General features: G+C 44.3%; 3 protein-coding genes across 4 annotated transcripts; 1 reads left to right on the forward strand and 2 right to left on the reverse strand.

The window, feature by feature from the left end:
* Positions 1-703: 703 nt before the first annotated feature.
* LOC120694710 (homeobox protein ATH1-like) lies at positions 704-3885 on the forward strand. Of its 2 annotated transcripts, none has more exons than XM_039977923.1 (5): positions 704-868; positions 1517-2516; positions 2604-3007; positions 3094-3154; positions 3253-3885. In XM_039977923.1, exons 2-5 carry the CDS (start codon positions 1566-1568, stop codon positions 3412-3414), a joined length of 1578 nt encoding a protein of 525 aa, XP_039833857.1. In that variant the 5' UTR covers positions 704-868; positions 1517-1565; the 3' UTR covers positions 3415-3885. The 2 variants fall into 2 exon arrangements, with proteins under 2 accessions (XP_039833857.1, XP_039833865.1); XM_039977931.1 differs by lacking the exon at positions 704-868 and adding an exon at positions 904-983.
* Positions 3886-9807: 5922 nt separating this feature from the next.
* Positions 9808-11762, reverse strand: LOC120694726 (abscisic acid receptor PYL9-like). The gene has a single exon (XM_039977943.1). The coding sequence runs from the start codon at positions 11571-11573 to the stop codon at positions 10965-10967; it is 609 nt and encodes a 202-aa protein (XP_039833877.1). The 5' UTR covers positions 11574-11762; the 3' UTR covers positions 9808-10964.
* Positions 11763-19807: 8045 nt separating this feature from the next.
* On the reverse strand, positions 19808-26321 carry LOC120694731 (pentatricopeptide repeat-containing protein At1g51965, mitochondrial-like). Its single transcript, XM_039977954.1, has 2 exons — positions 25559-26321; positions 19808-25194 (listed from the first exon to the last, which is right to left on the reverse strand). Exons 1-2 carry the CDS (start codon positions 26255-26257, stop codon positions 23989-23991), a joined length of 1905 nt encoding a protein of 634 aa, XP_039833888.1. The 5' UTR covers positions 26258-26321; the 3' UTR covers positions 19808-23988.
* Positions 26322-26338: the final 17 nt, after the last annotated feature.

Below are 26338 nucleotides of genomic sequence, written 5' to 3' on the forward strand. Positions count from 1 at the left end.
TTCCTGGATTAGACAAGTTCGATGTGATCTAGGCCAACCTTTGCTCTAATCTGTTGCTCAACTCCTGTGGCCTGTGGGTGATGGCTGATGAGGGATGGGCAGGGAAGCGCCTATTTGGGCACATGCATGATGCGTCGCACTTGCATTCCATTTTATAATGTCATGGAGCTTCCCTCCAGAAAAAGATGTGTGTGGCCGTGTTTAGTTCATTTTGAAAAGAAAATTTTCAACATTTGAAGTATTAAACGTAGATTAGTTACAAAACTAATTATAGATCTGTAAACTACGAGACGAATCTAATGAACCTAATTAATTCATCATTAGAGCATGTTTACTGTAGATTTACTATAGCAATTTGGTGTCTAATCACGTCCTGATTAGGCTCATTAGATTTGTCTCGCGATTTATAGTCCATTTGTATAATATAATTTATTTTTCGACTATATTTAGTACACCGTGCAGACGATTTATAGAAATTTTGGATCTGTTTAGGGCTTGTATGCTGCAGAACAGTGTGCATTTGGATTACCAATTCCATTCTTTATCACTAGTAGCAGCTGTGGATCATGGCCAATGATGAGGGGATGGGGTGGTAAATCCGATTAGCCTCTTCGAGCTGAGCTCTCATGTCACGCTATGCCACGCCACTGTCCTTTTGCGTTGCCGCACAGTATATAGGATGGGCGTGTACGCCTGCCTGTATGGGCGCCAGCACCTTGCCATTGCTTCTTGGGAGAAGCAGGGGACCCTCCATGTTTCTGATGGTGTCTGTGTCTTTGTGAGGGAGAGAGAGACCCAGGCCAGATAAACCTCTGGACCCAGCAGTGTCAAGATCACGGAGAGAGAGGGGTCTGCTCCCTGGAGGCTTGTATGTTCTCAGCTTCCCCCCCCCCCCCCCCCCCCCTTTAATTTCCTGTCAATTCCATCATCATGCGTGCTTGCTTGGCTGAGAAGAGATAGCAGCATCCGCATCTCCCCTTCCGGTTATCCCCAATTCCTGTCTTTCTACTTGTAGGCGTTCCATTTGGAAGTGCTCGTCTTTCCATTTTAGGATGTGTGTGGGGAGTTGAATCTTGGAAGGGTTCTTGATTTCATTTCATTTTTATAGGTCATCTCCCTTGGTTCTTGTGTTCGTCTTATAGTATTGCTTCTGTTCATCTCTCAGGTCTCTACTTCTTGGGGTCCATGTAGTTTATTGTTCATGAATCATTCATATGCTAGAATTTTGTTAGGATCCATGTAGTACCTTTCAGTGACAGGAAGATGCTACAAGTTGTGACGACCCCTAGCGTGTGGCTTTTTTATCCCCTCCCCTTTTCTTCCCAGTGATCATATTGCAATCACCATGGGGATCCTTTTAGAGCTTGTACGGCTTGTTTTGAGCAAATGCACATCTTCTTCTTCCTGTTCTTGGTTTTTCATCAGAACAACTAGTATATCATGATCCTTGGTGCTAGCATTGATCCAACAAGAAATTGCAGAGAAGAATGTGTCTAATTCGTGCTGCTGGTTGCAGGTGTGCTGAAATCGCATATTTTTTTGGGATTTCCTGACCTGCAACTACAATGGCGAGTAATCCGTCGACGTTTGCGGCAATCGGGGCGGATGCCATGACCGGCGGCTACTTCATGGCGGGCGGTGGAGGCGGCGGCGGCGGCATGATGAGCGCCGATGCGCCGCACTTCCACCCCAGCTTACTTATTGAGCACGGCGGCTTCGGCTTCGGCGACGCGGCGGTCGGCGCCGCCGCGGCGCCGTCGGACCTGGGCGCGAACTACGCGGCAAACAACGCCATGCTGGCCTCTTTCGCCAGCCAGCTCTTCGCTACCGCCGCCGCGCCGCCGCTGGATGATCACTTCGGCGGGAGGACGCCACCGGAGGAGATGGGAGCGGGATATGGAGCTGGCAGCGGTGGAAGCTCGGCGGCGAACCTGCAGTGCCCCGGCCACTCGAGCGCCATGGCGGTTTGGTCGTCGTCATCGTCGTACAAGAAGCTGGCCGGCACTTGGATCAGCGCCGGCGGGTCCAGTGCCGTCTCGGTCCACGAGCCGTACTACCTCGCCGCCGGAGTCCCCGACGTCGCCGGTTTCCACTATCCGCTTATCGCCGCCGCCGCCGCCGCCAATGCGTCGGCGTCGAGCGAGTTGTCGCTGACCCTGTGCTCCAAGTCGTCCCCGGACAGCGCGCTCAATGCCGCCAAGCAGTGCTCGTCGGGAGCGAGCCGCTCTGCGCTGACCGAGCTGCCGCAGGCGCGCCCCCGGCCGGCGCACTTCTCCGTGGTGGTGGCGCGCTCGCGGTACGCGGCCGTGGCGCAGGAGGTGCTCAACGACGTCGCCGGCCACCTGCTGGACGGCGTCGCGGACGCGGCCGCTGACTCGTGCAGCGGCGGCGCGAGGCCGGCGAGCGGCTCGGTCGGCGCGCCGTCCGTGGTGAGCTCCAACCGGCTCATGGCCTCGTCCCAGGACGGCGGCGAGGCGCAGAGGGTCAGGAGCCACCTCCTCAAGATGCTTCACCTGGTGAGCGTTCGTTCACGCTCTTTCCCGATCAAATTCCCCTGAATTTTTATTTTTTAAGCATGTTTCGATGATGATGGTGATCTGCAGATGGATGAGAAATACAACCAATGCTTGGACGAGATCCAGAGCACGACGGCCAAGTTCAACGCGCTGATGCAACCGGGCGCCGCCGGCGTCGTCAGCAGCGGCAGCATCCGCGCGGCGTTCGCGCACCGCGCCGTGTCGGCGGTGTACCGCGGCCTGAGGCAGCGGATCGCCGGCGAGATCATCGCAGCGGCGAGCCGGGCCGTCGGCTGCTGGGGCGAGTCGTCGTCGTCGGTGACGGCCGCCAGCGACGCAGAGCGGAGCTGGGAGTCGGCGTTCATCAGGAAGCACTGGGCGGCGCAGCAGCTGCGGCGCGGCGAGCAGCAGTGCTGGCGGCCGCAGCGCGGCCTGCCGGAGAAGTCCGTGGCCGTGCTCAAGGCGTGGATGTTCGAGAACTTCCTGCACCCGTGAGTCCATGATCTTGCCGCATAAAAGCTTCAGCGAGCGGAATCGACATTGTTCTTCACAATCAGATTGTTGGTGATCTGCTCAGGTACCCGAAGGACCATGAGAAGGACGTGCTGGCTTCAAGAAGCGGCCTCACCAGGAACCAGGTGCAAGCTTCACTCTGCCTGCAAACAATTAAACTTGATCGAATTCATTTCAAATTGGAACTTTTCGGTGATGGATTTGAGTGGTTCTGCGTTGGCAGGTGTCGAACTGGTTCATAAACGCCCGCGTCCGGCTGTGGAAGCCCATGATCGAGGAGATGTACAATGACCTGAAGAAGAGCTCGGGTGTTGGAGGGCAGGGGACGGCAATGGAGCCTCACACGAGCAAGCGTCGAATCTGCGAGGTAGAAGAAGGCCAGTGAACTCCCTGGCCTGCATCAGGAGCTGCTCTTTCTAGCACCCAGCTCCTGCCATGCTGCCGTTGCTCTATTATTGGCCCTTGTAATTTCGTTCTGTTATGTACATAAATATCATTGCCAATGCCAGCATTTCCAAATAGATCATCAGAGTATCCTGGTTAATTCACTTGGACGAGAGACAGGGGAATACTGCTGAATGACTTGAGCGTGAATACTGCCAAATAGTTGGTCATTCAGAAGGTGATTTTAAGGGTTTGTTTGGCAGAGCTCCGGCTCCTTCAAAAACAGCTCCGGCTCCGGCTACTTTAGTGAAGCGGTTTTTTGGCTTTTTTGATGGAGTTGAAGTCATTTTAGAAAACGTTTGGCAAAACGGTTTCATTTATTTGATTGAAGTTGTAAAATGTCTAAACTATCCTTCCCTATATTTTTACTTTTTCTTTTTTCTTTTTATGTTTTCCTTTATTTTTCTTTCTATTTCTTTTTTTTTCTTTTCCCCTCCATTCTCTCTCCTTAGTCTATCCACATTGGATGGAGCAAATGGAGGAGCATTTGTACTGTATATGCACTGTTTGACACTGTAGATGTACTGTTTGGCACTGCAAACAGTGGAGGCACGAGGAACGAGGAGGAGGAGGAGAAGGAGCATTTTGCTCCACCGGATACTCCGGCCGCTGTGGACGGTCTTATCCATTTAAGGGGCATCCTCACGGCTGCAGTTGCCCCTGCCTGTGGGCTCCTCGGCACCTGCCAGCGCTGCGGCTGCCTGCGAGCTGCTGCTCTGCCGCCGCTGCTTCTACCTACGAGCTGCTCCGCCGCTGCTGCTCCTGCCTGCAGGCTGCCTGGAGCTCCGCCTAGGAGCGGCGGCGTGGCGACGTTGGTTGAGGCCGGCGCCGCGCGTGAGGAGGGAGATGCCCAGCGCCGCTCGAGAGGAGGCGGATGGCCGCCGCCGCCGCGAGCTCCCACCGGCTGCTGCCACGAGCTCCCACCGGCTCGCCGCCCATCTCCCACAGACCGCCCTCCTCTGCCGCGGTTGCCGCCCGCAGTCCGCGCCCATCGAGCGTCGGCCACCCTGACGAGTCCCACCCGGGGGCAGGGCCGGAAAAAGGTGGCGAGGAGCTACTCGGAGCCACATTTTTGTGGCTCTGCCTCGCCCGAAGTGCTCCAGTCACCAGGATTTTAGGGACTTGGAGCCGGAGCCAGCCGTGGAGCACCCCATTTGGCAGGGCTCAGGTGATGCTGGTTTTGGAGCTGGTGATGGAGCTTTGCCAAAGGGTGACTAAGGGGGTGTTTTGGAATAGAAACTTAAAAAAAGTCCAAGGGATTTTTTAGTATTTAGAAGTATTAAATAAATATTAATTATAAAACTAACTGCAGAACCCTGGGGCTAAACTGCGAGACTAATCTAATGATGTATCTTAATCCATGATTAGCGAATGGTTACTGTAGCATCAATATAGTAAATTATGAATTAATTAGGCTCATTAGATTCGTCTCGCGAAAAAGCACTCAGCTGTCAAAAAACATTTATAAACAAATTTTATTTAATACTATAAAATAGTAAGATTCCTTTTGATGTGATAGGGACTTCTGAAAAAAGTTTGGAACCAAACAGGGCCGGAAACTGCCCACATTTGATGTTTTTTTAATTCAAAATTTGAATTCAAAAAAATGAAAAATTCCTATAAAAAATTCCTAAAAATACTTCAAGGTGCGATGAATCTAATGGTGTCAAATTTTCTCAAAAAATCGTTCGTTTAACATACTTTTCGGGCATTTAAAGTTAAAACAAAAAAGAAAAGGAAAAAATGAGATGGCCCATTAAGGTCCACTTGGTAAACCGGTCAAACCGACCGGTATACCGGTCTAACCGGCCGATAAACCGGTCTAACCGGCCGGTATACCGGTTACACATGCGATTTTAAATTTGGATTTGAATTCAAACCGGTCAAACTGGCCGGTAAACCGGACAAACCGACCGGTAAACCGGTCTAACCGACCGGTATACCGGTACGAACCGGTTGAACTGAGTTTTTTGAATTCAAATTTGAATTTGACCAGTTTCTACCGGTAACCGGTCAAACCGGTCCGGTTTACCGGAACCGGAGTGCTCCGGTTTGGGGTTACCGGTTGGGAAAAAAAAACCCTGGCGAGGTGACGGTTCATGGCAGTGGATCGGACATGCTGACATGCAGCAGCATACAGGGCGGTAAACGGTCCAAAATTTTGAATTAAAAAATCTAAAAACCGAGCTCTAAAAAATCCAGATTCTAATCCTATATAATTTTAATATATAAGCTAAAATATTTAAGGGTCTTGTTGGGCTGTGAAGAGGCTACTAGGGTCATGGCCTATTACCACCTCTAGCCGTTCCGTGTTCTCCAAAGCTCAACGGGGATAACGGTGGATTTTTCTCTCGCATCAAAACAGCATCGGCCACTAGCCACCAGCCAGCCAGCAGCAATTTTCTCTCACAACAAATTAACACCAGTCACCAGCCACAGCTAACAGAACAGAGTTAGAGTGACTTTGTCTCCTCACGCGCCTTTTGCATATTAAGGGCATGTTTGGCCGGGCTTCACCGGCTCCGGCTCCAGCTACTGTAGCTTCCTGTGGTAGTACTGTAGTGCAGATCCAATGAAGCCGCAGTTTCCCAGGTCCACCGGCTCCTCCCTTCTCGTAGTTGCCTGTAGCATGGAGCGGATGGTTTCAGCTCCGCGCTATAGTGCAACACAATCCCAATTACTGTAGCGCGAAGTCGTAGCAGCGGCGGACGGAGCCGTGCCAAACAGGCCCTGAAACATCCTCACGTGACACGTACGTACTGCATCACTTAGGCCCTGTTTAGATCTTTACCCATAAACCCCGTAAACGCAAAAAAACCATCACATCGAATGTTTCGACACATGCATGAAATACTAGATGAAGTCTATTTATAAATTTTTTTGTATAAATGGGTTGTAAATCGCGAGACGAATCTAATGAGCCTACTTAATCCATGATTTGCAACAGTGATGCTACAGTACCTATCCGCTAATTATCCATTACTCATGGATTGATTAGCATCATTAGATTCGTCTCGAGATTTACAACCCATCTGTGCAAAAAGTTGTAAATAGACTTCATTTAGTACTTCAAATTAGCAAAATTCCAACGCAAAAATTTTTTGCGCTCGAACTAAACACGGCCTTAGCTTACGCAGTGCATATAGTATATCAAGTTTTGCCGATCCATCTTGTCATCGAGGAAGCTAAGCAATTAGGATTCGAACACGACAGGTACAGTATTTTGTATTTGATTGGTTGGTTACCAAAATGTGGGCATACCAATCTTCTTCACTAAATCATTGGCAGTTTTAGAAGGTAAGCTACCTTTTGGATTCCAACCAAACAAGTGTCAATTTTTTTTTTTTGACATGCCCAGATTTAGGATGGAAAAGTTTAATTTGGTAGCCAACTAATCGCGCCAACAATTTCGTACCAAGTTTTGCCAATTAAATATCCTCCAAAGTTTAGAGTCAGCGGCTAGCTTATGCATTTAAGAGATAGCGTAAAAGATGTTTTCTAATAATTAGAATCAGACAGTAGCTCATACATTTAGAAATGTGTATATATTAATCTTGTAGGTAAAAAAAATTGATGTGGTACAATTATGGAGGAGGTAGGATTCGACTGCGAGTTTGAGATGTTGACTACACGCTGCATGCCTCCGATCACACTGCATGCCATCCCCAACACTGAACCATCACAACACAACCATCCATGCTTGGATATGATGCAGCAGAGAAAGGGCCCTTTTTTCCGCTCCTGGCGTCCTGGGACAGGCAGAGGATTGCTAGCTACAGGGCTATCTGAATCTAATTCAGACAGACGGCACAATCACATGGCAGGCCCGGCCGCTAGGCGCTAGCTGCTGCTGCCGAGCGAGCTCGTCAGGTAGCTGTTGCGATGCAGGTATAGGCCGAGCTGTAGCCCGGTGTGCATACAGTTACCGCTGCTGTGCCTGTGCCCAACACTTGCCCTTGGACTCGTCACGTCACGGGAAAGCCGTTGCCACCAGCCTTTCTCGCGGGCCGGATACAGGGGACACCCGTCGTACTCCTCTACTTCGCTGGCCCAAGCGGCCAAGCCCAAGCTCGTGGAACGCCCGGTTCGAATCTTAAAATAAAGTTTAGCTATGGGAGGAAAAATAAACAGATTTTTTCTTAACGTAAAAAATAAGAACAGTACTGTAAAAGACGGCAAACAAGTCAGGGCATTATTCTCACAACAGAGTCAAAATGGGAACAGTACAATCCTAACCGTGGAGGGATAGTTTCATGTGTCCTAGGATTATTATTATTATTATTATTATTATTATTATTATTATTATTATTATTATTATTGTTGTTGTTGTTGTTGTTGTTGTTGTTGTTGTTGTTGTTGTTGTTGTCGTCGTTTTGTGAAGGTTCTGGTGAGTAAGAGTTGACCTGGAGTAGTCCTCAAGTTAGGACGCGGTAAACTAGATTAATTATATGCTTATGTCAACCTTAACAGTGCTACGCCAGAAAGGTCAAGTACTGTATACTATAGAAGTTCAAACAATCCCATAAAGAATTCATGCATGGTTCAAGCTACTCTTACAGGATTCCAGAAAATTAATTTTATTAGTTCATTTCCCATTTCACACAAGCCCCTTAACCCTTACCTTATTCTTTGCCGTGAAGTATATTGTAATGCTTTTGCAAAAGTTGTGCAGTGAAAATATTTTCCGAAAGCATATTGTAACATTGCAACAGCTATAATTTTTAAATGCCTTGACTACTAAAAAGAAGAGGCTACGAAAGAGGTTCGTCTTATCATGAAATGGAGGGCTAGGTGCATGGTTCTTTGTGGAAAACGGATTCCTGTGGCATAAATATAATAGAAAAATGTAGAGTCAGCTCCAAAAAAGCTCCACAAAAACAAGATGAGCTAGAACACTCTAGTCAATAGTCATGAAGGGAAAACTCATTGTATTTGGAGAATATCAACGGTTAGGTTCAGCAAGCTTAAACAATATACGAAACTAAGAAAAACATTAAATAATTCAGAAACATTTTCTTCTTTTTTTCCTTTGCGTTCTTTGCAATTATATATTTACACTGCGTTATGTAAGTGTAATAAGTCATGTCATGATGAACTTAATTCATTACATGCAAGTTGCATGTTTCTAGATGCATCCTATTATTGTTTAATCCTATTATTAGCAAATTGACGCATCAATTATTCTGTATTTTTTCTTGTGTTCTTTCATGCTATCATGACGGCGTTTAGCAATTAGCTTGCGAATGCACAGACAGATAAAGTCGTTGTCGCCGTGGGCAGTTGACCATTTTGTGGGCCCTGTAGAGAGCGGGAAAAATATTTTTCTTTGGGGTCCTTCTTTTGCCTCGTCCATGCAGGGGCATCTCATCATCAGCTACTTGCCGATGAGTTGCTTCGCTTACCAAGCAATGCTGGCCACAGCTTTTTGCAACTTGGTCCCTTTTTTCCGATATACACATGATTCTTTAGGTCATAATTTGCTTGGGAAAGTCACCGGAAAACAATAAAAAAATCATCTAATAGATATGATGATATGAATTTTATTTGTACAACTTGCTCAAGAAAATTTTTATTTCTACAAATTGCTGAAGAGAGGCACTACTGCAAAGCTAGATTTGGATTCGTAGCACCTGCAGTATTATATTTGGTTTCGAGGTCTTTGCTCTTTATTGTGTCCACATATGTGGATATATAGTCAACACATTTGAAAAATAAGCAGGTGACCACAACAGTTTTCTCGTGAAGGGCAAAATATAATTTAGCGCATTATTCTGCTAATTACGAAAGCAATGAAATCATGCAATGGAAACTCTCAACAACTCATCATTTTTTTTCTCTGTGAAAAGCTCCAAAGATTAGTTTATTACACCTTTATACTCCCTCTGTTTGGCTCACAATTGATCCAATCAACATCATATATAAATGAGCGGGGGAGCATAATATTTTTCACATCATTTTGTTTCAATATTAATAGGTCCTCGATCCACCTAAGGTATATTTTGATTCAGAATTGTCAAAGTTTACAAGTTTTTTATTTACAATTAGTGCAATTGAAGACATATTCAGTTTATCAAAGTTACATGAAAAGATTCGTATAAAAGTGGCCAAAAAATATGGCATCAATTTTATAGCAAGTAACAATATATTGTAAGAGAATTCAAAATATACAAAATATATATGTTTGGAGACTTTTTGGTTCCAAAGTACACTTTACACTTGGCTCCAAAATAAATATTGCTGCACATTTGTAACCTTTTGGGTATTGCAAAGATTTTACATATATCACGGTCGGTTGAAGTAATAAATTATATGTTACCGGGGACTTTTCACGATCAATATTCAATACGATGTATATATATTATTTTGATATAAGGGGGGCAACAATACTTCACATATGGTAGAGTTTAGGCCAAGTTTTGTGGCCTTGACAAAGGACATTATGACACACATGCATTATGATCTACATGTTTTTTTGGGACGCATTGTGCTGTGTGGTTGTATTTTCGAACAGATATGCTTAATATATTTCCTTATCTAAAAAAATGATCACGTTTATCTCTATTGACATCGGTGTGCGTGTTGGTGGGCAGGGTTTGGCAGCCTGGGATGGCGTGGTCGACGTTTGGCAACATCATCCATAGAGCGGTGAGGCACGTCGAAGGTGCTGAAACCAGCATTCCATCTGCAACCGTGGCGATCCCTGTAGAGCTTCCTCATTACAAAGCAATCAGGTGGAGGTGAAGGGTCCTCCCCAAAAGCCCTCCAGTTTGTACCTATAGCAATTTCCCCTTGACGATCCACACACATCACATGATCCACTTGAGAGAGGCTAGCTAGGGAAGAGAAAAAGCAAAGTCTCTTCAGCTGAAGCACATGAACAGGAACAAAGTGAAATTTTTTATTCGAGAACCCCAAGCAAATCTCCAAATACATGACTTGTACTAGTTTGTTCTTTCTTCGTCAAATAAACTTGCTGAGTCCAAGATAACCAAACAAGAAATGGATGTCTTAAAAGTATGGGGGAAGGGGTACCAACTACCCAGCCTTGATTGACAAAAACCAAGAGACTGACGGCATTATGACATTGCAGGGATAAGGATAGAGCAGGCAGATATATATTTACTAGGAAAGAGCAATCTATCTAAGAAGAGAGAAAAAAAAAGAAAACACCAACTTGCACCCATCCCCATTTCGATCGATGTCACCAACTCATCATCAGATTTAATTTGCAATAACCAAAATCCAGTACGTAGACAATTAAGATGAGCAAACAAGAAGAGAAGAAGAAGAAGAAGAAGAAGAATGCGTCCTCAATTGATGATTACGGTTTATAGAGAATTGACAACATCTTCTCTTCTATTTTTTGCTGCTGAAAAAAAAAATGAAAAGTGGACCGAAAATGAGCACCAATGCAATTAAGAAGCATCACCATGCGGGCATGTGCGGTGGTACACCATGAAGATTGAAGAAGACGACATGGATGATGATGGATCAGTGATGATCTGTGGTGCTGCCGGCGGGGCGCCGCGGCGAGGAGGACGAGGCAGAGGTGGCTATGGCGGCGAGCTTCTGGAGGTTGAGCTTGACGACGGTGTCGGTGAACATGCGCGTGTCCTCCTCCGTGTTCCCCTCGGGCACGTCGACGACGTAGGACTCGACGACGACGCAGTAGGGGCCCGGGTGGAACTCGGTGACGGAGGTGACGGAGCGGTAGTTGCGGAGGCGGTGGTCGCCGCCGACGACGCGGAAGCTGAGGATGTGGCGGTCGTCGTCGAGGATCTCGAGGCGCTCGGTGCTGGTGGAGGCCGGGAGGCCCGAGACGACGGTGACCTCGCGGACGCTGCCGACGGTGGCGCCGTCGCCGGCCTTGAGGTCGCACGACTTGATGAAGTGCTTGTAGCGCTGCGGGCTGGCGAAGCTGCGCACGATGGGCCACACGGCGGCGAGCGGCGCGTCCACGCGCTGCGTCACCAGCGACGTGCACGTCCCCGCCGCCCGCCCCGGGAACGTGTGGTGCGCGCGCACCACGCCCTCCAGCTCCCGCTGCTCCGCCTCCGACAGGCCCCCCTGCCGCAGCGCGCTCTCCATGTGAGGCTCCATGCTTGCCTCCTGCTGCTGGTGGCTGCTGCTTCTTCAACTCTCTCTCTCTCTCTACCCGTGTGTATTATAGTAGTGTCAAATTTCTCTCTCTCTCTCTCTAGGTCGGCCTAGGAGCAGTGCCAGTGTGGAACCGTACCAAGGGTTTTAATTGATTGCAGGAAGGTGTCTCACCTTTTATGGTTGGGTGCTTCAGTTGTTGGCGCCTTGTTTGGGTTTTATTTGGCCTCTCAGCCTAGCCTAAGGGACCATTTTTTTTTCCCTCTATCAGAGCTTAGGGCGCGTTTAGTTCCCAAAAATTTTTACCTCGAAATTTTTGTCTTTCTCTTTGGACACATGTATGGAGTACTAAATGTAGTTAAACAACAAAATTAATTGCACAGTTTGGATGTACACGACGAGATGAATCTTTTGAACGTAATTAGTGCATGATTAGCCATAAGTGCTACAGTACCCACTTGTGCTAATGATGCAGTCAAAGGCCTCAAAAGATTCGTCTCGCGATTTCCAGATGATTTCTAAAATTAGTTTTTTAATTAGTGTCCGAAAAGTCATTCCGACATCTGGTCAAACTGTTGATTTGACAACAAAAAATTTTTGGTTTGGGAACTAAACGCGCCCTTAGGTAAGGCTTGCTCCAACCATTCCCCCTATATGTACTTTCTACTATATTTTACTATCTCTCTCCAAAAGATTCCTCCCCCTATAACTCATCTCCAACCATTCCCCCATATCTATTCCCCCTATATACTATCACTCATTAACTAACTATTTATTTAACGTTTTTGAATTTTAAAAAAATCATACAGTATTTATACTATCATAATACGCATTATAATCATGTTACGGGGCTCAAACAGGATTAATATCGCGAAGAAATGGTGTGATTAGAGATATATGGGGAGTTGGAACTCACCCTATATAGAGGGGAGTTTCAACTACCCCGTATATAGGGGGAGCTTTGGGAGGAACCATTGGATCGGATTTCCCCCCAAACCTCCCCCTACGTGGGGTGGGGGGACGTATGGAGGGCACCGTTGGAGGTAGCCTAAGGGACCCCCATTTGGTCCAGTTATGAATCCTCCGGGCCGGGAAATGGTGTAAAACTCTTTGTGCTCCCACGCTCAGCTTCAAAGAAACCTTGACCAAATGAACTATTGGGACAAAATCCTTTTTATTTTGAAAAGTTACAAAATCCTATTTTGCGGGCTTCAATTATTTGACGTGGACGTCTTCACAAACTTGTAAATCCTAAACAAGGAGCCAAATCTTGGCAAAAAGACTAATAATTAAGAGCGGTAACCCTTAAGGCTTATGCATGAGGTAGCACTGGTATTTTTTCGGTTCTTATCTTTTCCAAGCTAGTTTCTTTTCAAACTTTCTTGTATAGCACAACAAGAGCCAAATCTTTGCCAAAAAATAGAGCTTAACTATAGTTGTAACATGTAAACCCATGCTCTTATTAAGAGGTTTTTTATTTTCTAAAGCTAATTTCTTTAAGAATTTGCTTGCAAAGCCTAAAATAAGGATCCAAATATCGGTTAAGAAGAACCTAATTGTACATCGTCGTCATAAACTTGTCATCTTGAGATTTTAGGTTTTCTAAAGGTAAATTTCCTCACGAACTTTTTTTAGATAATGGAAACGAGTTCCGGTATCTACAAAGTTTATACAACCAATTGATTACTACAAAACATAACCGTCCATTGGCTAACTGGGGAATGAAGAAAGGATCTAAATCAATCCCGAGGTTATGGTTCCACCCCTGATTGGCTATCTCCAAGGCGACGGCCTCCAATGCAAGATTCATCTTTCGGAACAACATCTTTGTCATATCTTCATGCTGCAGGTGTGCCAACAGGCACAACCAGCAGGTCCCCTAAAAATTAGCCTGTATGGATAAAGTTTGCTATAAAGCCTTAAGCTCGGAGTTACATCTTGGCCAAATAGAGCTCAACTATTGTCATAGCCGGTCGGTCAGAGGCAAAATTTATCCAAAAACACATTATTCTCAAATTGGGTTCTAGAAGTTCTAGTTTCCAACGCAACCCCCTTTTGTTAAATCATAGAAAAAATATTGGAATTAATTTGTCTTAATACATATTGGTTCTTTGTTTTTCGTTTCCAGTCATTTGCATATGTGAGGTGTTGATGTTGATACACAAGCTTCTAAATGTTTCTTTCAAGGATGGATGCACAAAGTATTTGTATATTTTGGAGATAATGTTGGTTGAGGCGCTTCCCTTCCCTCTCCGCTAAGCATGCTTGGTCTTGCATCTGCTTCGAAAATGAAATATTTCCATGTAATTTATCCCAGATATGCCTGCATGATTGAAACGGTTACGAGTAGGACGACCAATTCTTTCGTCCCAAATACATCAGACACAGGCTGAAGTGGAATCTATTCATGTGAAAAATTCGAGCAAGTTACCGAGAAAATCAACTGTTTCAAACAGGGTCAAAAGATGTTTAGAACTGTGTCTTTGAATCTGGACAGTACCATAGCAGCACATGTGTACGTTCCAGCAGCAGCAGGAGGACGTAACGTGATAGGGGTGGTAAGGGGTCATGCCTCCAGTGGCTCCTTTACAGTCCAATAAAATCTTTAAATTATTTATCTTAAAATTGTATAAAATTAGAGCCTGATCTTTTAGAGTCCAGCTCTTAGATTTTCTAGTTTAAAATCTTAGATCTTTTACCACCCCTAAACGTGAGGCTGGAAACACGGGGAAGGGTTTGATGGAGATGCGGTGCACGGGCGGGAAGGCTGGGGATTGGAGAAAGCCAACACATTTCACGGAGTCCTAGCTACGAGGGCATTGTGCATGCATGTGACAGGCAGAGGAGACCTTTCACTCAACTGTAGACGACCTTCTAGTATTATGTAACACCCTTGACCATCACTGTTCACTACTAAAAAGTACTAGTACTTACTATTACTCAACTCATTAGGGCAGCTCCAGTGTTGAAGAAAACTGGGTGAAGAGAATCTTGTGAGGTGCTAAGGTATTGCCAAACGTTGGAGAAGTTGGGTGCTAGAGATAAAGGCTTAGCTGCGGTGAAAAAATAAGCTCACGGTGCTCTAGAATAAAGTACTCCCGCCGAACTGCAGCAACATTGATGGGACTTGGGCTTTTTCTTTCATCTTCCATTGCCATTGGCCTCCCGCCGAACTGCAGTAACTTCTTTCTTCCTTTTATTTGTTGCGGGCCCCAGCTTTTGGTAGGAGAAAGTGTGCTAAACGTTGGAGAGAAAAAGCAGACTTTACTAAGGTATGAGGTGGTTATCTCTAGCACTTTGATGGGTGCCAAACACTGTGGATGCCCTTAGGTTTCCAAGATTATCAATCTGATATGTACCTTACTCTCTCCGTTCCAAATTATAAGTCATTCCAAAAATCTTGGAGGATCAAATCATCTCAAAGTTTGACCAAAATTGTAGATAGAAACATAAAAATTTATGACATCAAATAGATATATTATGAAAAATATAGCTAAAAAAGAATCTAATGATATTTAATTGGTATCATAAATGTTATTATCTTGTTATAAAAATTTGGTCAAATTTAAAAAACTTTGACTCTCCAAATTTTTTGAAATGACTTATAATTTGGAACGGAGGGAGTAATTAGTATCCAAGTACTTCAAACCTTTATAGATAGTGTGATAAGTATCTTGTACTAGTTTATGGAAGCTACAACATTATCAAAACAACCTTTTTTTTAAAAAAAGTCGTAATGTGTGTACTTGCTGGGAACAAATGCAAGTGGATGCACGGGTGATTTGGTACGAGCAGTGATGTGCTTTGAGAGAACCAGCAAATGCACACATGCACACGGAGGCAGTGGAAAAGGAGCCGTAAGATTTGTAGGGCATGTGACCCTGATAGCGACAAAGCAAAGGCTGCCTGGCTGGCCGCTGACAAATGACAATCTACTACTACTCTTCTCCAATTATTGTGCAATTATCTAAGCCCTTTTTCCTTTTAATTCCTATCCTATCAATCGACACATACAAAAAATTGGGCGAAACTATTCTGAGTAATTACTCACATTTTCTTCCTTTTTTTTGCAAAATGATTCCTCACATTTTCAGTTGCACAAATCACCTCAAAATTTTCAGTTACAATTGAGGGAAGGCCGGGGTATATTACTCAAACAAGGGACGCCTGGGATGGCCAACTCTTGTCAACTCAAATTTATCAACAATTCCATATAATCGTTTGATAGTTTTTCCCTCAGAATAAATGGGCCATAAATAAAATTGATTGCATTGGAAGAAACTTTCTACTGCTGCTTGCTTGCTCATCTTTGCAGAACCGCTGGACAACTACTCCCTCCGTTTTTATTTACATGTCGTATTAGGTTTATCCTAAGTTAAATTTAGCTAACTTTGACCAAGTCTATAAAAAAAATATAGCAACAACTATACTATCCAACAAATGCACTATCAACGTATACTTTATGACGGATTCAATAAAACAAATTTGGTATTGTATTATTATTATTTTTATAAGTTTGGTCAAATTTTACTTAGGACAAACCTAATACGACATGTAAATAACAAAAAAAACAAAGGGAGTATATTTCCATGCTGCCACTGTTGCAGTTCTGACAATAGTTTTTGTTTGTCGGATCAAATGCTGAGTATTATTTCGGAGGCTGCTACAATTAAATAGAAAATTTGAGGTGTGTTTTTATGTTTGGAAACTGCTAAATGATTCGTACCGTGAAAGATTTGGCGGGCTCGCTATTGATCCTTGTGGTTATTTGAAGTTATGGTAGATATTTCAATAGGTCCTTCCTGTGTAGGAAGGGTTTCTTCCGCATCTCCATTCAATTTCATCTCTGGCAGAAGTCCATGACCTTCACGTCGGGCTTCAACATCGCCTGGCAAGCGGTGAATCCATTGCTCTGTTGATGTTCTGTGATGCAGACGTCCTTGGCCGATAAATCATCAACAGTTCTCCTGCGCAATTCACCTCTCTCTTGTCATTCTTGACAAGTGCTCCGGTGCCAATTTGATGCAATGCAGCAGCGGAAGGCAAAGCAGGAGGGTAGTCCGGAAGCCATAAAGTTAGCATCACGTACACTGGCTCTGCATGATGATAAACCAACCCTGCCTGAAACAAATGTGAAGCAAATCAACCTACGGTTAACTGCACCAGATGCGATTTCAGAAGTTTAAGTTACAAAATCAAGGGATTTTAAAATGCTGAATCCGCAGTGGACACATAAAAATCAAGGGAAAGAAATGAAATTAATTTTGAAATCAAATAACTGGTACAGCCATCAAAGAGGTAGTGCTTTTCCCAAAAAATAAAAGTTATCGTAAAATCAACTTGCCTTCATTGCTGTAGGAACTATATCAGCTTGGTCTTCCAGTATCTTGAATCACACCCCTCTTTTACCCTGAAATTAGAAACCCATCAATTTCTTTATACATCTACTATTTAATTGATGTTTGCGCACATTACCTGTAGACCCCAGTAAGACAGTGAGGCCCAAAGTGATGCAGCAAAAATATTTGATGTATTTGATAAGAAATTAGGACTAACCACCACTACAAATTCTTCTTAGCATCCAGCACGTCAATAGCCCCAAGCAACAATGTCATATGAATAGATGCATGAACAGTTTTGGCAATAACTTGCCAAAGAAACGTGGCACTGTTCTGAATATTGAAGATTCCAAGCAAGGCCACCTATGTGCTGAAGCTGTAAGAGTATTGTAAGGGAAATGCATGGAATATAGAAGAAATCAATATGTAAACTTCGGCAATATATTGCACACAAAAAGGATCAATATACACTAAAGATACAGTTGTTCACTATAATGGACAAGCACCGAAAAAAACAGGTTATGCACATGATAGCCATCATAAACTGTTGCTGCTTCTAATTTATCTCATATAGTAGTGCACAGGTTCCCCTCTTCCCCCTTTATCTGAAACCATCCCCAAAAAGATGATTTAGCATAGCAATGACGCATCATCACCTGCTACAGGCCTGCCAAAATCAACTTGTTTTTGCATCTGAACTCATTGAGAAAACCAAAGAAATAGCAGCTCCAATATGTTAAGGAGTGCACAGCAAATGCCATTGTTCTATCACTCAGTGAACTTGAAGTCCAAAACAATTGGCGATAATAGGAGGCATATGCCTCTTAAATAGAACAGGTAAGACTTGAATCAGTCACAGAATATTTGACAAGGCATCTACAATTTTTTAATTGGGCTCTGCACTATTTTATTTCAGAAAAGAAGGAAAAAGTATCTATGGTTTATGAGTCCCATTGGAATCAGCATATGACCTTGTTAAGAGGGACTGCCCCAAAAGTGGCCCTATTGGACTCATAAACTTTCTACAGTATTGCTCCTAATTGATCTCAAAGAACAAGAATACAATTCTAGAGTAAAATCCAACTTTAATGCATAAATTCCAAAATATTTGAATAAATAAGAGTACAATTTCCAAGGGTAAAATATAAATTACATTTCCAAGTATCTGGAAATGCAAACATCACAAAGTTCTACAAATAAAAAGCTGTAAAATAGCTCAATATTAACATTCTTGAATGAAGGATTCCAATTTTTATCAAACTAGAATATAGTTGAATTATGATTATCATAAAATAGTCAGTTTATCAATGTAAAATTCAAATTAATTTGACACTCAAATAGTCTTGTAATATAAAATTTAAGTTTAGTTAAAGTGTTAAACATCAATCTGAATTTTGAATACTAAAGTCAACTTCTTTTTCGAATTAAACCTATATCTCTAAATTCACATACAATCTTTCATACCACCATCTAATATAAATCTGTATTGAATTCTTAACAAATGGTTCAAAAAGTTAGAACTTAGTACATCTAGATTCTGCAAAACCAGGACACAAATCCATACACAGAACATAGTTTAATGTCTTGGATTGAGAAAAATACAAGATGACAAATTTGTACTAAAAAATATTTTGGGTGATATGAGTATGACTGCCTGGGAGCTTATATATGTCCATAGAGGATAGCCATTTGGTAAATTCTAAGGCCTCCGATTCTTCCAACCACACCCTAGCTAGATAAAAATTAGAGGATTTGTGACCAGAAAGCTCTGTTCTCAAGGCGTCGCCTAGGCGACACCTAGGCGTCCATGCGCCGTCCACCGATTTGCGCCTTGCTCGCCTAGGCGCCCGCCTTGCTCGCCTAGGCGTCCAGCCGCCCCACCTTGCTAGGCGTCCGCCTTACCGCCTTGAGAACAGAGCCAGAAAGTGCAGTTGATCAACTCTGAATGATACACTGGATGCAGAATCTGTACTTGTTCCATAAGCATGCCGATAGCAGAAGTTTGGAGCTTCAGCACGTCACTTTATTCCTCAACTAGTGCTTCTATAATCTTCCAGAAAGTGAGAAGCATGAATGAAGCAATTTGAGGCTTGGTTTGCTACCACCCACTTTTCAACTAGTAACAACATAGATTTAGGATTTGTGCAACTCAGTTTTTGGAAGAGAATTTAAATACCACCATTTATTCCAACAGTTATTCAATATTCACTTTCCTATTACAGTGCTGAGATTTGAGAATGTTCAAGGCTACCTTTGCAATAAGTATATGTTCCCCACCTATGTGATGCAAGCAGCTGTCATTTTATGCCGGTTTTAAATTATAAAGATTTTGGAAGTGTAAAATACATTGGTGGTGGTCCTTACACTTGTCATTGTACGTCCCTGCCACTGGTCCTGTCACTCCATCTAGGCCATAAAACCATGAATAGCAAGCAAAGTTACCATCATTTTCATCAAAAAGTCACCACTGCATTTAATTACATAGGCTCACTTTCAGATTAGATTAGTAGTGAAGTGACTGTTTGGTATGGCGTGGTCTGGGAGGTGGAGTGCGTAATGGAGAAACAAGCAAGAGAGAGGCTTGGGAAGAAGAACGTATAGGATATCGGGAACCTCGACGAGGGCTGCTCTTGTCGCCGGCGGCAAGGTGCGCCAGGGCGACCGAGAAACAGACCTGCCTAGGGATTCTATTACTCGATAAATCGTTTACACCATCCAGGTTCAGCTTTATAGACTAGGTGCCTTACAAATCTTAACTGTCCTTCACTAACTCAAACTGATATCTATTTAAAAGGAAACAAACTATTCCTAATCTTGTTGTTGGCGGATTGCTGGACGGGGACGGCGCCGGTAAACACGGCCGACAAAGGAGTCCGTGACACTGTTGGATGCAATAAGAATAATTGTTGGTCCAGTGATAAAGCCCCCCCTCTCCCCCACTCTAACACCTGGGTTTTAGGGTCGGAGTGGCTAGAGGGGGTGGTCTAAGTTGGTATCAGAGCCAGGTCCCGGGTTCGAAACCCACCGGCCACGCATTACTTCCGCTGCGCGATTTCCCCTGCGGGGTTCGCTGAGACCAGCAGCCACAGGCGCGGCTGTAGGATCAAGAACACCGACTAGAGGGGGGGTGAATAGGCGGTTTAAAATCTAAAACCAACAACACTAGAGAAATTTAATTAGTAACAAAGGAAAGCCCTATGTCATACTACTACTATCTCTAGATGGTTTTACAACCTAGGGTGACAAAATACAAATCAAGCTCTAGTAAGGTAAATTGCTAAAAGTAAAAACAAGAATTGAAGTGAGCAAGAGAAATAACCAAGCTTGACACAAGAATTTATCCCGTGGTGTCGATGACTTGCCGGTCACCCCTAATCCACGTTGAGGTGGATTCCAAGAATCAACCGCTCCTCTATCAAGAACCTCTTGATCTTGAGCAGGCTTGAATCAAGGAACCGCTCCACACCTCGATTCCACTAGAGTTGCTCTTCACCACTCCGGTGAGGTGAGCACAAGACCTCTCACAACCGAAATCGGGGCTCCTCAACAATCTTCTTGGAGGAGCTCCACAAAATCCTCTTCTCCAAGCCGTCTAGGGAGCGGCAACTCCCAAGACTAACAAGTCGATGACGCTTGCTTGAAATTTCTCTAGTGCCACAAAGCTCAAACTCTTGATGCAATGCACTAGGAAGCCCTCACACCCTCAAGAATGCAATTTCTAAGCAAGTGTGTGAGAGAGGGATGTCTTAGCTCTATGATGTCAAGTATGCAGTCCAAATGGCCAAGAGAGACACCCAAAGGCCGGGCAATGGGTATATATAGATATCCCTCCAAAAACTAGCCGTTACACTCTTTTCTGCGAAGTCGCGGACCGTCCGCATTTCAAAAACCGGACTGTCCGCCGTTATAAACCAGTGAGTCAGAGTGCATTTAATGCGTGTCAGAACTAGCCGTTAAACCCCTACGGACCGTCCGCGCCCCAGGGGCGGACCGTCCGCAGTTAGAGATCTGACTCACCAGAGACAAACATGCTCTCTGGTACAAATTCGAATTAGCTTGCGGACCGTCCGCGCCCCAAGGGCGGACCGTCCGCAGTTCAATTTTCAGCCCAAACCAGAGAAACAACCTCTCTGGTACAAATCTAAGATTAGCCGGCGGACCGTCCGCGCCCCATGGGTGGACTGTCTACCGTTCAACTTGGAAGCCCACCAGAGAGACACCCTCTCTGGTTCATTTTTGAAATATAGTGGCGGACCGTCCAACGGAGCCAATTGAGGAGAAACTTAACCAACATCGGTTGAGATGGTTTGGACATATCCAACGAAGGCCTCAGGGCGTCGGTGCGTAGTGGGGTTCTAAAGCGTGTCGATAAGATAAAGAGGGGTAGAGGTAGACCTAAACTGACTTGGGACGAGTCGGTTAAGAGAGACCTTAAGGATTGGAATATCTCTGAAGAGGTAGCTTTGGATAGGAGCGCTTGGAGACTAGCTATCAGCGTGCCTGAACCGTGACCTTTGTGTCTTTTGGGTTTCATCTCTAGCCTACCCCAGCTCACTTGGGACAAAAGACTATGTTGTTGTTGTGTAGTGGCGGACCGTCCGCCCACCTGACTCGGACTGTCCGCCAGCCCACCAGAGCCTCTGCAAGCTCTCTGGAACGGGCGCGGACTGTCCGCCCCTCGGGTACGGACTGTCCGCCGTTACTCAGTCAGCTCTCAAACTTAGTCTTTTTCAAATCTTTTCAAAACGCCGTTAGCCCTCATGCATGCAACTAGACATTTTGAGCAAAATGGCACTAAGGACCCGTCAAGCACGAGTACTCGACCCCTCTTGATAGTACGGCTATCTATCCAACAAATCCGGTCACTTTTCATCCTCTAAACACCTTGTGACCGGTAAAATACAAAACCCCTATTTTATACCTTTGCCTTGAGCCCAAGCTTTGCTCATCATCTCCAAAACTCCACACGTTCACAACCAAATCTCTTTCATCCGTGGATCAACCTATACTCATTATCTCAAATGAAATCGTTAATCCACAAACCGTTGTCATGAATTACCAAAACTCGAATTAGGGGCCTAGATGCTTTCAGCGGCGCGGCTCGCTCGCCGTAGGGGGAATGTTGGTCCAGTGATAAAGCCCCCCCTCTCCCCCACTAACACCTGGGTTTTAGGGTCGGAGTGGCTAGAGGGGGTGGTCTAAGTATAATGAACATAATATATGGAGATGACACGGAGATGAACTATGATAGTCATTCTTCCATTAGTCAGGGCATTGCTCACGAATAGCCCTGTTCAAGCATGGTTTTGGGCAGCTTTAGAAGATAAACCAACCCACCCCGCAAATCAACGAGTTAGACTGTTTGAGCCCCACTGGTTACATGGTTTAGGCTGCTTCCCTAATGCTGACCCCACTCACACCCATGTCTTACTGAATCCCCCAAGTAAAGCTAATGCTACACCACCAGACACCAGTGTAACAAAATGTGCAAAAGAAAGATTTCTGAATTCTGAGCATGGCTACCATTTATGGTCAACATGAAATGTAATTTCAATCTTCCTGATAACTAAAGTACTCTGTAAGGGACCTCACCATGAATCAGCTGATCCATTTAGCTGGGAGACTAGAGGCTGTTCATGTACAGGTACTAGTTACAGTTAACCATTGAACCAGATATATGATAACTAGTGACTATTATTACTATATCATGAGAATGCTACAGAAAAGTTTACCAATAGTTCTAACTAAAAACAAATATTTGAATTTTAAGGTGTGAAAAGCTAGTTATTAAACTTCCTGTAAGGATCCAAAATGTACAGTTTTTCAGCTAAGAATAGACATTGGTTCAAAATTAAAAAGTATTCACACTTCACATAATCCCAGATGCCCAGATTGCCTAACAATTTGAAGCATATTCTGGTATTATTATTTGCTCCGAAGTGTTGACAGCAACAGATCATATCCACAGAAAATTCATCCATATCTTATCCTATTGCAATGAAAATTTCTTCTCACAAGTTGTACAATGAATTAGGAGGTTCATGTAATATCACTTTCATAGACAGTGGCACTTCGTCACATTAATAGAAACTTCCATACTGGGTAATCGAACAAGTGGTCCATTGATGCAAAATCATTCCTCGTAACACACTACTTGAGATCAAATCATATGAGAGCATATGGAATAGTGTTCTCAAAAAAATGCTTGCTCATGACAGTTCCTTTTCATGATTCAAGGTAAAATTTTACCTAAACTATTGTATAACTGTATGGATCAAAAGATTAAAGAAAAGTACTTAACTATGCTAATGCTTGTTATTGATAGATTTAAGAAGCTTGTTATTGATAGATTTTAAGGAGAGATTTATGTTTCGTTTAAACAGGAATAGCTCAGGTATTCTTCTATGTACATTACACAAAACAAAAGGAACTGCCAGGCTGCAACAACGGTGCACAAAAGAGAAAAAAGAATGACATCTTGTCTTCTTCATAATTCCCCTGCAGTGCACGCATCCTTGCATCTGTGAGCCACCAATCTTAGTTTTTTAGATGCACAAAAGTGATCCAAAAGCTACACCAGAATGGGCTGGATTTCGGTCCATTTATTCAGGCTAAACTGCTGACTGAAATAAAAAGAACTTTTTTAAATTAAATTAAATTCTTTATTAATCTTTTTCCAAAATTCCCCTGAAATCCCGAAAGTGAGCCAACCACTTGGACTGCTGCGAAAAAGGTCTGGTTTTAATAACTATGAATGTAGGTATTAAGTTTGTGTTTTACAAGATACATCCTCACATAATGAATATACTTCTGATAAGATGACAAGGTATAAATGTTCTTACCTCTTCTCAACATGTCCATCATCTATGAATTGTTCAGAACTGATATATCAGCAGCCATGCAATACTCTTGATACTTATCATTCTGATGAGTTGGGACTACTAATTTGTTCCGTGGTGATTGAGCAATCATTTGGAGATATTATTTAACTGCAATACACTTGTAACATTGCACACAGATTATGTATCCTCAGCTCCACCTCATAGGAGTTATGCAACCAAAGGAACTAGGGTAGGCCATCATACTGGACTTACAACCCAACCTGTACTCCGACTTGGCTTACGTATTCTTGCTGTCTGTTGAGATCTACTTTCTAATCGCTCAAGTACTGAGTAAGTTATTGAGTCAGGAGTCAACCCCTGTTGCTTCAGAGTTTCATAAAGTTTATGAGCTTCTGCTGTCTTCCCACGTCTCTCCAAATAGTCAAGTAAAATGTTATAGGTTACAATATTAGGAACACACCCCTCAGCAATCATCTCATCAAACAAACTGCATGCCATATCAACCTTATTGGATTTACCAAAGCACTCAATTAATATGCTGTAAGTAAAGACATCAGGATTATATCCTTTCTCTAGCATCTCTTTGAAAAGCATGTGGGCTTCATCCAGATCTCCATTTTTACCAAGGCAGTTTATGAGAGAATTGTAGGTGATGACATCAGGCTTACAACTGCTAGCCTGCATTTCTTCAAAAAGTTCACGCACCTTATCAACTAAGCCAACTCTACCAACACTTGAGATCATAATATTGTATGTGAAAACATCAGGAACAACCCCATTGGCTTTCATCATATCGTAGAGATTGCTTATGAAAGATACCTGCTTGAGCTTCCCAAGGGCAGAAAAGACCATATTGTACATTTCAACATCTGTAGCAATCCCCTTTTCAGGCATCATATGTAGTAGATCAATAGCCTCTGCTGTTTTTTCTGCATTGCATAGTGCCTCAAGCATTGATACAAAAGCACCCCGGTCTCCTTTTTCATAGGAACTCCACATACGACAGAACACAATATGAGCCTCACTTGCATGCCCAGATTTGCAGAGTGACTTGACCAAAAAAGAATAAACCGATCTGTTCAGATGTCCACTACAGATATCTAGAACCTCATTCAGCCTGTGCAGGTGTCCTCCTGTTGCTAAAACATCCAGGATAACAACGCTATATGTGAATTCATTGGGCTGGCAGCCACTCTCAATCATTTTAGAAAGCATAAAAATCACCTTGTCAACCATCTTGTTCTTACCAAGAGCCTCAATAACAGTATTATAAGCAATCAGGTTAAGAATACATCCTTTGGACACCATTTCCTCCAAAAGTGAGAGAAATTTAGTGGTGTTCCCAGCCTTTCCAGACATTCTAATTAGTATAGTGTATGTATATGCATCAAGCTCACAGTGGTTTTGTTTCATATCTTGGAAGACTTGATAAGCTTGGTCAACCTGCTTGCACCAAATCCCTACTTGTTAATTGATGATATGCAGTTAGATTAAAACTTTTTTTTTGTGAGGAAACAGAAATTCAGGTTTTTCAGAAACAAAGCTCTACTGATGCAAAAGGACTAGAATGATGACTCAGGGTACACCAGCGCCTACTAAATATCTACATACTCTATAGAGTCTAAATTTTAAAAATTTCATGTTCAGGAAATATTTGGGTAACACAACTCTCATGCTTGTGATTCCTAATGCTATGGTGAAATGATCAGAACTAAGACATACCAACAACATTTTTCATGACATCCAAAGTTAGCAGAGTATGACAAAGAACATCTCTAAATATATGAGATTGTGCTTATTATTATACCATTCCAGCCTTGGCAAGGGCATCAAGCAGCATGTTGTATGCAAAAATGTCCAGCTTGTATCCCTTCCTCCGCATCTTCTCATAAATCTCGAACCCCTTCGACACCTCCCTGCTCCTCAAGTGCGCCTGCACAATGCACTTGTAGGTGTACCCGTTCAGCCTCAGCCCCCACTTCTTCGCCAGCTCCAGGCACCTGCCCACCTCCACGCCCATCCCGACCAGCAAATTCACGGTGGAGATGTTGCCGGGCACGCCGTCCCGCTCCATCTCCGCGACGAGCCGCACGGCCTCGGCGGGGCCGGCGCGGCTGCGGAAGAGGAGGGACAGGATGCGGTTGTAGGAGAAGGCATCGTGCCGGAACCCCGGGATGGAGGTGGCGGCGAAGCGGAAGAAGCCGAGCGCGAGGGCGGTGTCGGGGGCGACCGCCTTGATGACCTCGGAGGCCTCGTCGGCGGTGATGGTGAGGCGGAGGGAGCCGAGGTAGTCGGCAAGGTCGAGCAGCGGGGAGGGGGAGGACGTGGAGCGGAGGATGCGGGCGACGGCGCAGACGAGGTGGCGGCGCGGGAGCGGGAAGCCGCGCGTGTCTACCGGGGTGGGCGGCGGCGCCGGGGAGACGGTGACGGTGAGGGAGGGGCCCGAGGGGGACGGCGTCGCGGCGGCGATGCGGCCGGAGTAGGTCGTCGCGAGGCGGCGGGGCATTTCGGCCGGCGTGGTTGCAGGGAGCTGAGCACGGGAGGCGGTGGTTTGGGGACGCCTGAACCCGAGGGCACGGAGATTCCA

The sequence above is a fragment of the Panicum virgatum genome, chromosome 1K (genome assembly GCF_016808335.1).
Source record: "Panicum virgatum strain AP13 chromosome 1K, P.virgatum_v5, whole genome shotgun sequence".
Classification (NCBI taxonomy): Eukaryota; Viridiplantae; Streptophyta; class Magnoliopsida; order Poales; family Poaceae; genus Panicum; species Panicum virgatum.

Coding starts and splice junctions, on each gene's coding strand:
- LOC120694726 (XM_039977943.1), bottom strand. CDS start 11,573: ATGGAGCCTCACATGGAGAGCGCGCTGCGGCAGGGGGGCCTGTCGGAG.
- LOC120694710 (XM_039977923.1), top strand. CDS start 1,566: ATGGCGAGTAATCCGTCGACGTTTGCGGCAATCGGGGCGGATGCCATG. Junction 2,517..2,603: donor TCCTCAAGATGCTTCACCTG/GTGAGCGTTCGT, acceptor GGTGATCTGCAG/ATGGATGAGAAATACAACCA. Junction 3,155..3,252: donor GCGGCCTCACCAGGAACCAG/GTGCAAGCTTCA, acceptor CTGCGTTGGCAG/GTGTCGAACTGGTTCATAAA.
- LOC120694731 (XM_039977954.1), bottom strand. CDS start 26,257: ATGCCCCGCCGCCTCGCGACGACCTACTCCGGCCGCATCGCCGCCGCG. Junction 25,195..25,558: donor CCCTTGCCAAGGCTGGAATG/GTATAATAATAA, acceptor TGGTGCAAGCAG/GTTGACCAAGCTTATCAAGT.